The following is a 15877-nucleotide window of genomic DNA, read 5'->3' as shown; positions in this document are numbered from 1 at the left end:
CAAAGTCACCCTGTGCCCATGGGGACAGTCCTTTCCAAAGGCACTGTCGTGTCCACATGGCCCAAGCAGTCCTTGTTTGCAGGTTAGGCTGCAGGCTGTCAGACCACTGCCAATGCCAGAAAATCTGAACATCTCCAAGCACTTTGGACTGCCAAAGGCAGAGGGCACCAAAGGTTTTCTAGGGACCTTCTTAAATCAGCTTCTGTAGATATTTCAGTCTTCAAGAGCTCCTGGGTGGGAGGATGATACCTCTTATAAAAAAGTTTTACTAACTTTAAAACCAGTGAAGCTCACTAATTCTTGTATTTGCACACTGAACATACCCAGAGGCCCCAACCAGAGTAAGAGTCCTTTATGCTTCATGCTTTCTCCTTGCAAGAGCTACAAAATCTAAATCAGGTGCATTTATCAACTAGCAAAGGACCACAGTACACAACTGCTTCAACAGGCACCAACAGTACCCTGGCCATGCCGCACCATGGCCTTACATCAACTTGCACATGCCTGCACTCTCCAAGGCTTTGCTGGTGTCAGCATGCTCTGAAATACAGGTTGTCCTAAGGATTTTCTGCCACATGCAGCACAAATGTCATTCCAATGATACAGTACCTTGTACTTCCCCACAAAATGTTCATCCTCGTTTCCATCTTCATCCTCATTTGCTTTGCCACGATGAAGGGGGAAAATGCACAGCCAGTCTTCAAAATTATCAAATTCATTTTCCAGCTCAGAGTTGTAGATCTGAAATAAGTAGAAAGTCATTTTGGGCTTTTCCCTGCCATCTTAAAGGGGAGGAGAGTCAGAAAAACCATCCTTTCCCTCCTTCAACCATTTCACCTGGTCCTACCTTACCCCTGTATTACTCAGTGCAGGGTGTTATGGTTTTCCCTTATCCACCCAGGTCCATCCACAGATGTGCACACACATCTCAGCTTGGCTCCAAGGTCTCACTAGCTGTTTCAAAGCCCAGCAATGATGGGGGCCCAGCACGCACTGCAGGTTCTCCTTCCAGCCTAACCTCTACTGCAGGGAGGTGAGGAGGACATGGACAAAGGGCCAGGATTGAAAGAGGCCAGATCTGCCACCCCAATAATCACCTGAAGTGTGGTGATGAGCTTCCTGTTGGGTCGAGCAGGTTCAGCTTCAATTACTGCCTCATCTTCTGCTTCCATGTCAATGGAGGATGCATGTAAATTCCCTCCATCTAGAAATGGCGATAGGAGATTAGGAAATGCTCTGATTTCTCCCATCATCTCAAGTGTCTGTTCCCCACAGAAGAGCTGAGTATTGCTAGAGGACTCACCTGCATCATTCAGGTCATCATTCTCAGCATCTTCCTCATCACTGCGTGTCTGAAACACACACAAACAGTCACCCCACATCCTTGACAGCAAAGGCTTCTCCATCCAAGCATAGGACACTGTCAAAGCTTTCCTGCCAGCAGAGTAATAACTAGTCTGAGATCGTTTAGCATTAACATCATTGTAGAAGGGTATCCAATGAGTGCCTTAATGACCTTTTCTTCTCCCCAGATCCTCCTGCTGGTTTTTTTTTATGGGGATTTAAGGGACATAGGGCAAGGAAGGAAATTTGGGGCAGACCTGCTCCCATAGCGCATCCTGGGAAGAGAGCTAGGACAGAGAGTAAGCAGCATGAAAGCCCCTGCATTGCAGCTAAAATCAGCAATGTCACATTTTCAGGACTGCCTCAACAAAAGCCCAGTTGCATTCTCAAAACCACTTGGGCACCTAGCCTCAGGGATGCTTCAACATCCATTGCCTGCTGAAATCAGCCCATCTGGTGGATGCTTGATACCTGGCTACCTTAAATGTGCTTGACACACAAAAGCCCACATCTTCCTGCAGATCCATGCCAGGAGGGTTCCTATGACACTCAGTGCTGTTGAAAACATCTTCCTCAAGCCAGTGCAGCCACTTTTCCCCTCTGCTGGCAGCTGTCACAAAAGATTACCTGGTTATACAGCTCCTTCAGGGACTCGTAGTACTTGGACCACCAATCCAGTTCTTCCAGCTCTGGTTTTTCCTCTTCATATTCATCATCCTTCTTTACAAGCTTATTGATAGTAATTTTCTTCAAAGGAGCCTTAAAAGAACAGAGAAAATGGTTCAGAGGGAGGAAACTACCACCCAGGACACCCATGCATCCTACTCTAGTGCCCTGGGAGCCTCTGGCAGAGGCTTAGCTTTCAGGCAGAGCACAGGAGGTACAAAGCTACCTGTAGCCCCAGGTTTGTGCTTTGCTACAAAAGCAGCAGTTTTCAAGGCACAAGGCAACACAGCTCTCCTCCCTGTGCCGGAGCCCAGACATGCAGCAGTGCTGATGGACAAGCAGGAGAGGAATGTTTGGGTCCAGAGCAAAACTGGTGGTTGAAACTTAACTCTGAACTTCTGAACTTTCTTTTTTGTTTGTAACCTTCAGTTTGGCTTTCCAAACTTCAAAATTGCTGGGCTCAACACATCACTCACCTTCACAAGGCTCAGGGGGTGAATACTGGGACCTGGGTCACCAGTTGCTGGGCCAATGTTTACCACAGTCTGAGAGGGAAGATGCTGGGATGAGACTTTCCGAGCTGAGATGAAGAGAAGGAGCTTCATGTTTCCATGCATTTATTTCTGCCCACTGCTTCCTACTTTTTGGCCAGTTGTTATTCCACAGGAAAACCCTCCCTTTTACCCCACTATAGTGTGATTGCTTTTAAAGCTTTTGATAGCAGACCCTGCAAAAATATTATTGGAAATCCAAATACAGTGCTGAGCCTGACCACCATCACCAGCATGCTTGTTGCTGACTCCCAGGAATTCAGATTTAGGAGATACACCTTCCCTACTTGGAAACAACCACAGATCGATCAAGCCTTTGCTTCTTCCCCTTCGTGCCATATTTATTTACACAATTCCAGATCAGGAGCTCTGGCTGTTGCTGTCACAGAGCTATTTAGTGAATCCATTACCCAACAAACAGGCCTTGACTCAATGATGTGAGAGAAGTGTAAACCTTTCAGTCCTTAGTCCTAGTGGACCAGCTCCCTAAAGCTTGATAGAGGTCTCACTGGGGACAGCTCTCCAGCCCAGCTATGCAGAGGGTTGAAATAGGTGCATACAATCCCAGGCTAAACAACTCTGATTTTAGACACAAACTTTCCACAGGGATAAGTTATTGTCTAGTATCTAGCCCCAGCTAAATGTTCTGCTGGACTAAGACATTTTCATAAGCCATTCTCCCTCCTCTACCTTCTACAAATGTAGAGCAAACAGTACCTGGGAAAGAGACCCCAAGGAGATGCCACATCCACAGATGAACAGTCCTGCTGGTGTGGTGGGGAGGCAAATGTTAAGCTAACCTTGGAGAAAACAGTCTGTAAACTGCCTTTTGCCATCCCCAAAGAGGGATGCCAGCCCTTACACAGCACTCCATTGCTTGGCTGCTGCTGCTTCCTGAACACCAGTCTGGAGCCAAGTGCTACAGACCAGGATCACAACCTGCCTCCAACCCTAACCTGCCCTATGCTGTGCTTTTGCTGGGCATCTTATGGCTCCCGGGAGAGGACTTTGCTGCCTGGCTAGGAGGGAGTGGAAGGGCCAGGGATCCCTGCCACTGGTAGAACCTGCCTGCTGCCTCCACAGGAACCTCACCAAGCAGTTCACCTTTGGGCACATCTTCTGGTTCCTCCTCCAGCTCTCTGGGAGAGAATTTCATCACGTCGGACACAACATGGGTACCCACCAGCACAGTGCGCCCAAACGCCCGCTTTTCCATGACAAAGATGCTAAGGGGAGGGTGCAGGTAGACCTGCTCAGGGAGCTCCTGCAAAAGAACCATGCACAGCATTCACAGGAGCAAGGGCGATACCTGTGGCAGCCCCACCACACGCAGGGAGGTCCGACGGCGCCTTGCAGCTCTGCCCAAAAACCAAAGCCTTGCAGTGACAGGCAATGGCTGAGACTGCTCTTGGTGGGCAGTTTCACAAAGGTTTTGATCTGCAGCTGAACCACATGGCCATGGGACAGCATAACGTCAGGGGCAGCTCCCCTCCTGCTACCTTGCCCCATGCAGACAGGCAGTGCACGGGTGCAGGATGACCACAGTGCACCCTGGCATGGCAGGACCCCCCCTTTCCACTCACCACGTCCATGTATTTGACCACCTCGGTGAAGTTGGGGTTCTCTTTGTAGGCCACGATCACCTCTGACTCCACCTTCTTGCCAGCACATTCAATGATCACCTGGGGCTGATCCACCTCGAACAAGTTCACCCGCTTCAGGTCCCGCAGGCCCCAGAACAGGATCTGAAGCACAACACGAAGCCACTGGGTTGTTCAAGACAGGCCAGGCATGGCACAGCCATGCAGCCTGCAACCCTGCCCAGTGCTGCCACCCTCCTCACCCCACAGGACACAGACCCCAAGAGAGGCATGAGGCCACTCTCTCAACCCAGCCACCCAACAGCTCTGGCTGTTAAACTGCTGAGACGGTTTCTCCCTCATGTCAAGCACCTCCATTTCTAGCATCTGCTCAGGCCTCAAAGGCACATTTGAACTCTAAACCCGACTCCCTGCCCAAGCCCTGCCCCTCTGCACAGGCCAGCTGTGCTGTCCACTTGGGACAGCCCGGTGGGGAGCCAGCCCAGTAGAAGGCAGCACACCTCTATGCGAAACTCCTTCAGCACTGGGCGGATGCCCTCAGGGATGATGAACCGTCCGGCACGGGGGTCTCCCAGGTAGTTGGGCTCCTTGGGCTCCACATCCTCCGGCACTGACGGCTGAACAGATGGAGCCAGGACACACCAAGTGATGAAAGCCATTTCTACTCCATGCCATGCCCCCTCTCCCTCCCCTCTTGACCTGTGCTCACAGGCTCTGTCCCTGCAACCTCCCTTCAGTTGAAAGCCAGATGTGGCTTTCAACAGGGAATCCTCTGGTGGGCCCCATGCAACCAGCTCCTCACCCACATAGCTCTCCCCAGAGAGCTGGCAACCATGTGCAGCTTCCTACAAGCCCATTACCTCCAAATAGCCACTATAATCCAGCTCAATTAGCTCAAAAGTGGCAATGAGTTCTCCCACTGCTTTGGTGCCTTTGTAGAAATCAAAGAACTGCAGGGCAGGTTTGGTGTATGGCTCATCAACCAGCTTCACCTGCGGGACGGCAAAGGCCTGGCCAAGGAACTCAGGGGAACCCTGCGGGAAAGGGGGAATGGGTCAAAGCATCCCTGTATTATCTCACCACCTCAGAGAAAAGGCCACCACTAATTCAGCCAATCTGGGACAGCACAAAACCACTCCTCCACCCTTGCCATCCTCCGCTTTGATTTCCTCTGCTCCATCCAGAACTAGGAGCAGATGAGACATGCCTGCAGCAACTCTTCTTAACTCCCAGTCCACCTCCATGCAGAACTGGGCAAACAGCCTGGGACCATGCACCAGAGGACATCAAAGCCAGATCAGGTTGCTCAGTCTCCTCCAGCCAGGGTTTGAATGTCTCCAAGGATAAGAGATCCCACAAGCTCTCTGAGCTCCAGGCCCAGCATTTGAACTCTCTCTGGGTGAAAATTGCTTCCTTGTATCAAGTTGGATTTTTTTCTTGTTCCAACTTGTGTCCATTGCCTGTCATCCTACCCCTGGGTACCTCCAAGAGAAGCCTGACTCCACCTTTTCTACCCTCTCCCACCAGGCAGCTGCAGGCAGCAATAAGACGCTGCCTTTGCCTCATCTTCTCCAGGCTGAATATACCCAGCTCTCCGCCTCTCTTCACTCTGTCCTGTGCTCCAACCCCAACCATCTTGGTGGCCTCCTCTGGACTCACTCCAGTATGTCAGTATCTACCTTGTACCGGGACCCAGGAAACAGACCCAGGAAAGCTGCTGAGCTACACAGGAGAATCTGGTGTGAGTTACACCATTCTCCTTGCAATAACAAAGAGGCCCCAGGAGACGAGTGTGACTTCAAAGTACTAATGAAGAGAGAAAAGGGAGGACTGAGGAGGTATGGAAGATGGCACCTGGGGGACAAAGGGGAAGGAACAGCCATAAGAGCTACATTGTCTCCCCCTGGCTACAAGTCATTTGCAATGTGAGCCTGCCGAGGAAGCAGGGCAGGCAGCTGGAAGAGGCACAGTGCTTCTCCAAAGTGAAGAGATCCTGGATCCACCGAGCACTAATAAGGCCCTGGCTCAGGGCATCTCTGAGCCATCTGCACACTGCAGCCAGCAGCTTCACCCCAGCTCATAGCAGAAGTCTGCAGAAAGTTTCAACCTCAGCCACAACCCCCAGGACGCACCGCCACCAGTGGACCAGGATCAAGCTCAGTCATGGAAACCAAACAGAGATGTGGCTCCTAAGTGCCTGCTTGCAGCACCCGTACAGAGCTCCTCTGCCCTCCCTGTCCTGGAAACGATAGCAGGAGGGCACCATGGCCATACTTACAAATTTATTGTGGCTGAAAAGGTTGATTATAATGATGGGGGTATCTGTTTTTAACTCTTCTCTTTTCCCATCAATAATGAGCTGGTCAAACAGAAGTAGCTCATTCCACATGGGGCTCAGTGTCTCCTCCAGCATCTGCAGACAGAGACAGGAGGCTTGAGCGTACCACAGCCAGTGGAAACAAACCACATGCACTTTGTAAAGAGAGTGAGGAAGCATGGGCTGATCCCCTCTTCCACACAGCTTGCGCCTGGCAGCAGGGGAGGTGGTAAAAGCGTGAAATCAGCACTCGGGGCCAACTAGCACATGCCAATCAACCTTTGAGACCATGATCAATGATCTGTGTGTTTTGCCAAATGTTCCCTGAACATAGTCACACCGCCCAGAGCACATAAATACCTCATGCCTGGAGTTAGAAAATTTCCAGGAGGACTGCCACAGCACTGGCCTTCAACACGTCAGTGAGGACATAATGATTTTTCTCTCCCCAGGTCCCCAAGAAGGCAGAGGCAAGAGCTTAAGTGGTCTTACCCTGGTGGTCTGGCAATGAGTTGAAAAAACCACTCTTGCAAATGGATCTGAAAGGCCATTGTCATCTGCAGGGAGGATCCCTCGAGCCTGATACAGATGGGCTCGGAGCTGGAAATAGCTGAAATCTGGTAAGAAAAAGAGAAGAGAGGTCCCAGTTCCCCAATCCAGCCCTGCATGAGGCCAAAAAATGCATGAAGAGGGTCAGCCAGGTGGGAGTGGGCACATCCTGCAAGGAATGGGTACCATTTCCAGGGGCAATCGCTGTGGTTCTCAGAAGACCAGCATATCTCAAAAGGTTTGGTCAAGCAAGACAAGCTCAGCAGGCTGCCCAGACGCCTCTGGGAATGATATGACATGTGAAATATGCATGATCTGCTGTGAGCATCTGCTGTGGGGGAGCACCACCAGGCCTCAGCAAAGGGTCAGACCTCATGCCCATTGCCAGTTTGGCAGCACGTTCAGTGCCTACGAAGCACCCGTCCTGCCTGCTGCTCCAGCTGTGAGTGTGCAAACATGTCTTCATGAGAGCAAACTGGACCTGCCTGTCCCAGTCATGCCTTGGAGATGACATGGAAATGATAGATCAGGTCCTACTCCTCAGGCACTGACCCTGGGGCAGGACCTCTCACTCTCTGCTCTCCTGCTCACAGTTAAACCATGTAAAAGTGGCATTTGCACTCACCATCCCTGCTGAGCCTGCTGGGAGGACTATACGCCGAGAGCTGGGCTATCTCTTGTCCGCTCTCAGAGAGGTATTTGAACTCCTCAGACAGCTCCGCCAAACAGTTCTTTGCGTATTTGGTTACCCCAAGCCACATGTAGATTTCCAGTTTGGCAAAGATCTCACCAGTGTGTAAGCCAGGGACCTGAAAGCACAGGAGGTTTAACAGGTTTCCCATCTCAGCCATGCCCCCTTCAGACCAAGATGATCACCATCAGCCAGTGACTAACCAAAGAGCACAGGAGACAGAGCACCACATCAGCAGAAGCAAAAGGCAGTGGTGGAGTAAGAGCTGTGTCTCCTTGTGAACTCCAGGATTTCAGGAAGGAGGGCTGGAAGCAAGGAGGGAGAAGTCGCATGAAGCAAGCAAGAGCACACTGTTCTGGTATAAATCCTACCTTCATAAAGACAGTCTGGATCTTTGCACAGTCTTTGCCTTTCTCCTCTTCGACTACCGAGTAGAGGATGTCCTGTGCAGGAACTCTTGCATATGCCACACGCCTGTTGTTGCTGAGCATCCAGATGAGTACATCAGGGAGGGTGCACTGGGGCTGGAGGGAGGAAAGAGGAATGTCGCAGTGGAGGGAGCAGCACATATCTTGTCCTCCCTCCACTGGCACAGTGAAAGCTTCATCTCCTCGCAAGAGGGACTGCTGGCTGCATGGCGATTTGGAGATCCAGAAGCAAATGAAGGGCCTAATATTGGCCACATGCTTCTGAAAGTCTCAGCCCTACAATATGGCTCTGCAGGTGTTGTGGTTTAACCCCAGCTGGCAACTATGCCCCACACAGCCACTCACTCACTCCCACCCCCACCCCCGGTGGTATGGGGGAGAGAATCAGAAAGGTAAAATTGAGAAAACCTGTGGGTTGAGATAAAGGCAGTTCAGTAGGTAAAGCAAAAGCCACACATGCAAGCAGAGCAAAACAAGGAATTCATTCACCACTTCCCATGGGCAGGCAGGTGTTCAGCCGTCTCCAGGAAAGCAGGGCTCCATCACACATAACAGTGACTTGGGAAGACAAACGCCACCACTCCAAACATCCCCCACCCTTCCTTCTTCTTCCTCCAGCTTTATATGCTGAGCATGATGTCATATGATCTGGAATGTGCCTTGGGTCAGTTGGGGTCAGCTGTACTGGCTGTGTCCCCTCCCAATTTCTTGTGCACCCCCAGCCTCCTCGCTGGTGGGGTGGGGTGAGAGGCAGAAAATGCTTTGTCTCTGTGTAAGCGCCGCTCAGCAATAACAAAAACATCCCTGCATTATCAACACTGTTTTCAGCACAGTGTTTTCCAAAACACAGCCCCATACTGAATACAATGGCGTTGCTGTTTCTTTGCCTGATTGTTTACTGATCAGTGGTGGATGGGGGGTTCTGTATGTTGCAAAATGTGTGAGAAATTGTTTTTGGATGGCCTTGCAGTTTCTGGGCCATCCCAGACAAGCCCCCACTGAAGAAGATAAGGACTTTAGCCCTTTTAGGTAACTTAGTTTAGAAGTATCCGTGTGAATTACGTCAAAATGTAAGCATAGATAATAGAAGCACTAACGAGCATTCTTTAGGATAAGATGTATCAAACATGCAGAAGACCACACTGCGCAGAATCATCCGAGAAGGGTCAAGTAGCGGACAAGTGAGGAAGACTATGGAAGACCACCAGAGGACTCCTGAAGACCACCAGAGACCTTCAATGCGCCTGTGTAAAGGACATTCGCATATGCTAATAGTTTCCTGGAAAACTAATGAATATGTATAACATTTCTCAGATATCTAGTGAATATGTATGTAGAACATGTACTTAACCTGCACAGTTAGGCCTGACAGTGTGCACGATAGGTGGAGCGATCCCCCGTGCACCCAGCGCTGCAATAAAGAATGCCTGCTTTCTAAAACTCCAAAATCAAGTCTTAGAGAGTTTCTTCGACCGGCTTTTTCGGTATCAATACTAGCTACTATGAAGAAAATTAACTCTACCCCAGCCAAAACCAGCACAGCAGGTTTCTTGGAGGGATCTGTGATCCGCCTTGTTTTTCACTGCAAGCACCAGCAGGATGCACTCAACCCCATGCCATGTTGGTGGGAGGGAGACTGGAGAAGTGGCATTTTACCCGACACCTTTGACAGGAGCCGGAGTGCTGATCCATGGGAGGGAACAACATTAGCTGCCATCCCAGCAACATGAGCGCCCAGAGTAAAAAGCTGTGGTTCGGGTTGAGAGCAGGACTTGCAATAAAGCAAATGCACAGATGGAAGCAATAAATTCTTTTAAATTCCAATCTAAATTCTCTTACCCATCTCAGTTTCCCTGCCATTACTGTTTGCACTTCTACTTGGTACTTGTACTTGCAATCTTTCAGTACACAAGTAGCTGAAGCAATTTATTACTGATCCAAACCAAGACTGCCAGCCTCCAAGCAGGGACTAAAAGTGGCAAGTGTATGTGCCAGGCAGACTCTGTAGTGACAGCAACATTCTCACCTGATCGCAGAGAGCAACATGGGAGGGGCTTCCTCTCTGGGGGATCAGCTGCAGCCAGCCTGCAAGGCTGGAGCCTGAGGACAGCTTCTCCTCCTGGTGATGTGAGGAGTGACATCTCGTTCATGCTAAAGTCTACCCTCACATAGCTAAAGTTGTGAAAATTATTTGACTTCACTTAGTGAAAGACTTCTCCAAACTGCAACTATATCTGTCCACCTAACTCCAGTAAACATTGCATTCTGGTTTACGCTACATGAAAGCACTGACTTTCCAGAGTTATGTAAAATAGAGCCAGTGAAACTCTGAAAATGGAGAGTCTCTGCTATGGGTGAGAGACCTTATTTCAATGCAAGTTTGAATTTGCAGAAAGAGTCCACAGTCAGTCCCTGGGCCACTTTCCCAGGCAGACTGCCTGCAGCCCTGCTGCAGTCACAGCCTCAGCCTGGCTGGGCAGAGAGGGCAGGGAGGCCTCTGTGGCCTAGAGCTGGCCCAGCTCTGCCTCCAACCCACCACTGAGCTGCTTGGGCCCCTGCTCTGTCACCAACAGCCCAGCAAAGCTGCCAAGCCTCATCCCTCCTAAGAGTGATTACATGAAATATGGTAACTTCCAGCAGCTGGAACTTGGGATTTTACATAGCAAGGAAAGACAGCGGAGGAAAAGCCCCAACTCAGGCTAGCTAGGGCCCCGGCAGGCAGTCTCCTTGCCTGCACCCTCTCCTGCTTAGAAACAGGGTGCCCCGGGAGAAGCTGTACCTCTTTAGCCATGAAGCGTAGCTTTGCCAGGACCCTCCTTGTCTCCTTAACCTTCTCCTTGATGTTGGCTCGAGTCAGCCGCCACCTCACACGGAGCCCCTGCTTTGCATACAGGATCTGAACAGAGAGTACAGCCATCATACACCCAGCTGTGACCCAGGCATGCCACGCTGGCACCCCTCATGGGGGCTCTGTGGGGAAGCACTCGTGTGCTGATCATGTCCATCCTGCCATTGCACCCTGACCTCCACCACGGCTCGCTCGCCAGCTGCTGAGAGCAAACCTCCATGAACCTGTCGCGAGCCATTTAGTGAAGGGTGCCAAGAACTGGAGACCACAGTAACTCATCAGCTGTGCCGATACCAGCTGGTAACAGAAGTCCATGAGCTTTTGCATCATTTGGGGTAGGAAGATGTATAAGGAATAAACATTTCAGAAGCTGGTGGTCTAAGTCTCCAGATAGTGCCTAGGGGAGGCTTTGCATAAGGAGTAACTTGGAGCCACAGAAGTATGGGAATACGAAGATGTAGGAAACTGGAAGATGGGGCTGGACTTTCATGTCCATTAGTTGATAGTGTACACACCTAGGAGAAACTTGGTGATGAACCAAAACTACCAATGAAATCCAGAAGGAATTCAGGGTGCAAACCCAGTATGGACTGACAAGGCCAGAAACCTCATCTCTTGGGCTGGTTCTCTCTTTCAGAAGGTCTCAGACTTAGCAGGGTACCTTCACCATAACTCAGGTGACATTGTGCGGGGAGGCAGAGGGAAGGGACCTGGGACCCAGACATGCCTACGTTTTACTTCCTGCTGCTGTCATTGCAGTTTGGTCAGCCTTTCAAAGCTTTGTAGTGTGACAGGGACTGACTACAGCCGTGGTGTGCTGGAGGGTATGTAACTGTCCTCTCATTCAGCTAGCTGGCCTTGTCTGCAGGATTATGAGTGCCTAGATGTTGCCCTCTCCAAGAACTGGATGGCTGTTGTAGATCTGCTGGATGGGTACTCAGCCTATGGGCTGAATTTTCAGGGGCAGTGGGTCTCAGTGAGCTCCCCCAAAACTGCCTGCAGGAATAGCCTGCACCAAAAGGCCTCCAGCAACCTACTGAGCAGCAACATGCATGTGCTTAGCCACACATGCCCCACAGGAGGGTAAGGATGGCATCAGGGCACAGCATCTGCATAAAACTGGAGGCAGCCATGGCCAGTCCCTGCCTCTGTTCCCTTGCTGGAAGCTGTATTGTTCTGAGCAGAAGTGGGAGATGCTGCAGTAAAAGCCTATGACTGATACCATGAGTCTTAGCCCCAAGCTTCTTTCTTAGCATCAATTCTAGCTGGTCCTCCAGAAGCATCCCCCAGAGCAGGGATTGCACAGGCTCCCACAACCACCACCAAGCCCCATAGCTTACGATGTTGCGCATCAGGTATTTCATCCGACATCTGTCAAGGTTGTTTGGATGCGCCATTGTTTTTCTCTCTGCGCTGAGTGAGTATTGCCTGCAATGAGAAAAGCAGCACAGGCTCTGCATCCCCTCCACCCAGCAGGCAGAGCACAGCTCACACAGCAGGGGCACAAGCTCCAAATCCCTGGTTCTAATCCAGATGCATCAGAAACCCCCCTCTCTGCAATGCCCTCTCTTCTGCAAGCTTTTTGATTCAGAAGGTACACTGGGGATTGCTCAGCACCTGATGCTCCCTCTCTACTGTTGCTATCACAAGGCTGGGGACTGAAGTGTGTATTGGACCCCACCAGGCAGTCACAGTGATTGAAACACTAGTCTCTTGTCTGCGTGACCGAAGAGAGTGAAGGAAATGTTCTAACATTTAGGAAAAACCCCGGAGTCCAGGAACATGGAGGCTGCAGTCTCTGACCCCTGTGCTTCCCAGGACTGGGGTCCTCCTCTCCAAGCTTGAAGAGCTACAGGGTCCTTTCTCCAGGTCATCCTGGTTTCCTTCCGCTCATCCACCTCAAGAGGACAAGAGAGCAGGCTGTGCACAGCCCAGGCAGAACATGACATGACCTCCTATACCTGAAAAGAAACCTTAGGAAATCAGGGACATGCTAACCTGCATCCAGCTACAAATTCCTCCAGCACCTCTCTGAGCCGCTCTTCTGCTTTAGCCTTTGACCTTCTCACAAGCTTCTCCACGTCATCCAGCCCCTGCTCCTGTGGGGAAAGTACAATGTTCAGGGAGCTTGTGCCTGGCTGTGAGGTCAGAGTGAAAAATTGCAAGGATGCATTTGCCACAAATGGCTTGCTCCCTTCTGCAGAGCTGGGGATCATGAGAGTGCTGCAGGTCAGTGCTGTGCTGCCAGGGACTCTCTGGAGCCTGGGGATAACTTTAACCCTGTTTTTTACAACACCTTGTGTCTCAGTCCTTGAACAGCCACTGAAACAAACTGGCAAGCTCTGCTTTCGGATTTCTAAGCCCAAAAGGCAAAGACAAGGCTCTGGGAAGAGACTGCACACCCCTGATGACAGCCCGAGGCTGAGAGTCTGCTTGCAGCAGCATCTCCCCAGTGCACACACAGCTCAGGACTGGCAGCAAAGGTGCTTTTTGTCACAGACGTCACTTCACTCACACCTCCAGGAGCCACCGCCAGGCTGCAGCACAGCCTGGGCAGTGGGTCTGCACTCACTGCCCTACCCCACACATCTAAAGTGCAGGTGGGCCCGAGTCCTGCGAGAGACACGGACTCACATGGGCGGTGAGGATGTTTAAGGCAAATGTCTCACAGAGCAACTGCATGTACTACAAGGACCATGTCGCAGACAGACACCCTGAACACGCTACCAGGCGCTCTGCCAGCTTGACAATCCAGTTGGAAATGCAGAGTCTCCAGGTGTGATTCTCCCAGTAGCTCCACACGTACACGCAGGGTTTCTCATGCGTCATGGGCAGGCAGCTGTATGACCTAAGGGCAGCAGGCACAGGAGGTTATGGCTGCTGTTTGCAGAAAGCACATGCCATGTCACAATGCAGCGCACCAGCACACCCAGCACAGGGAGAAGCGTCTGGGCTCTGTCCTCCTTGCAGAGAACTGGCTGTTTTGGGCCCTGCACCATGGACATGGATGCAAGCTACTGGATCTGCCCTTTGCCATCCCAAACTTAGCACACAGGGTTTCTAGCAGAGAGAGCAGCATGTGCCCAGATGAATGAGGCTGATGGGAGCATGGGATGCTGCTGAGATTTCTTGCTGCTATGGGACTGAGTAATAGCAGGCACAGGGCTCACAATGCAAACACAAAGACATTGCCAGGCCTGTGGGACAAACCAGGCAGCATTCCCAGAGCAAATATATCATCAGAAGAGCTTGTGTATGTGTCTCGCCTGCCCAACATAGCACAGCATGTACTGGAGTACTCCTTTCCTTCCTCCTCACTGGAATCAAGCCCTTAGGATGCTGCTTGTTAACCAGAAAAGGGACTGCTGTTATTGATGGGTCACAGTTTCCCTGGGACCTTGTTCTTGGCCACCTGCACACATCAAGCAGACACCATAGGGCCTGTAGGGCTAATGGGCAACAGCAGCCAGTTAGGCCATGGCAAGCTGCAGGGTTGCAAAGAGGAGAAACACCTGCACAGCACTCGCACTGCTGAGCAGACCTCTAATAACATCTGGAACAACCAACCTGGGAAGCTGGGGCAGGACCATGGCAGGTGGGAAAGAAGGACGAAGAAGACTCACCTGTCATACTCCATGGGCTCTGGTCTCTGGCTCTTCGTTACCGACTTGTTCAGTGCTGCTGAAGCTGGGGCCAGGACTTCAACATCCAGCTCACCATTTGAACCAGGGTCCAGCAAAGGCTGCTTTTCTTCTTTGACTTCTCCCTTTTCCACTTTTCTCCCTACTTTGGTCACTACCTCTTCAGCTTTGCCATAGTTTCCTTGAGATTAAGCATTAAACAGTAAACAGATAAGTGGGATCACTGTTAAACAAGTTTGCTAGCTTGCAAAATCAGAGTGCAATCATCCTGCCAAGAGAAGCACGTGGGCATGCACTACTTTCAGAACTAGCAGTTCAGTAGCATCCGACCATCAGAGTATCACAAGGACAACCAGGATGCCTGAAAGGGAGCTGGACAATTGCAAGGAAGTCCTTGTATATGCCTTCAAGTTCCACCAGCTCCACCAAGTGCCTACTAACTGCCATCTACACCCCTACACTGGGATCAACAGAAGTCACTCAGGAAGACTTCTTAGCATCAAGCATCTCCACCCATCTAGCTTAGCAGGTGGGGGCTTGCACCTGCTCTCCTACCGTTGTTTTGCCATCACCTGCTGTCACAGCCCCTCAGCACCACATGGCCAACCCCAGTGTCGTGGTTTAACCCCAGCCAGCAACTAAGCACCACGCAGCTGCTCACTCACTCCCCCCCCCCAACCAGTGGGATGGGGGAGAAAATCGGGAAAAGAAGTAAAACTCGTGGGTTGCAATAAGAACGGTTTAATAGAACAGAAAAGAAGAAACTAATAATGATAATGATAACACTAATAAAATGACAACAGCAATAATAAAAGGATGGGACTGTACAAATGATGCGCAGTGCAATTGCTCACCACCCGCCGATCGACACCCAGCTACTCCCCGAGCGGCGATCCCCTGCCCCCACTCCCCCCAGTTTATACACTAGATGTGGTGTCACATGGTATGGAATACCCCTTTGGCCAGTTTGGGTCAGGTGCCCTGGCTCTGTCCTGTGCCAACTTCTTGTGCCCCTCCAGCTTTCTCGCTGGCTGGGCATGAGAAGCTGAAAAATCCTTGACTTTAGACTAAACACTACTTAGCAACAACTGAAAACATCAGTGTGTTATCAACATTCTTGGCATACTGAACTCAAAACATAGCACTGTACCAGCTACTAGGAAGACAATTAACTCTATCCCAGCTGAAACCAGGACACCCAGTATCCCAGCTTTTCCTCCTTGGCTTCCCCTTCTTCCTCC

General features: G+C 50.9%; 1 protein-coding gene across 14 annotated transcripts in view; it reads right to left on the bottom strand.

The window, feature by feature from the left end:
- Positions 1-15877, bottom strand: part of LOC128143859 (fer-1-like protein 4) — a 45658-nt gene that overhangs the window by 12342 nt on the left and 17439 nt on the right. For 13 of the 14 annotated variants that reach the window (XR_008235921.1, XR_008235920.1, XR_008235922.1 and 10 more), the window contains 18 exons: positions 14619-14817; positions 13723-13843; positions 12994-13094; positions 12336-12423; positions 10927-11043; positions 8091-8243; positions 7654-7837; positions 6972-7096; positions 6441-6575; positions 5023-5196; positions 4663-4779; positions 4145-4306; positions 3666-3825; positions 2487-2590; positions 1972-2103; positions 1304-1352; positions 1098-1204; positions 610-741 (listed from right to left, as the gene is read on the bottom strand). Coding sequence is in view for 11 of the 14 variants with exons in the window: in XM_052791735.1 (XP_052647695.1) it covers positions 610-741; positions 1098-1204; positions 1304-1352; positions 1972-2103; positions 2487-2590; positions 3666-3825; positions 4145-4306; positions 4663-4779; positions 5023-5196; positions 6441-6575; positions 6972-7096; positions 7654-7837; positions 8091-8243; positions 10927-11043; positions 12336-12423; positions 12994-13094; positions 13723-13843; positions 14619-14817 (2360 nt within the window). In the remaining 3 variants the exon portion in view is untranslated. The remainder of the gene's footprint in view (positions 1-609; positions 742-1097; positions 1205-1303; positions 1353-1971; positions 2104-2486; positions 2591-3665; positions 3826-4144; positions 4307-4662; positions 4780-5022; positions 5197-6440; positions 6576-6971; positions 7097-7653; positions 7838-8090; positions 8244-10926; positions 11044-12335; positions 12424-12993; positions 13095-13722; positions 13844-14618; positions 14818-15877) is intronic. The other variant, XM_052791751.1, reaches the window with a different exon arrangement.

Source organism: Harpia harpyja, chromosome 1 (genome assembly GCF_026419915.1).
Source record: "Harpia harpyja isolate bHarHar1 chromosome 1, bHarHar1 primary haplotype, whole genome shotgun sequence".
Lineage (NCBI taxonomy): Eukaryota > Metazoa > Chordata > Aves > Accipitriformes > Accipitridae > Harpia > Harpia harpyja.
The sequence above is the reverse complement of the archived record's forward strand: the minus strand, read 5'-3'. Positions and strand labels throughout refer to the sequence as shown.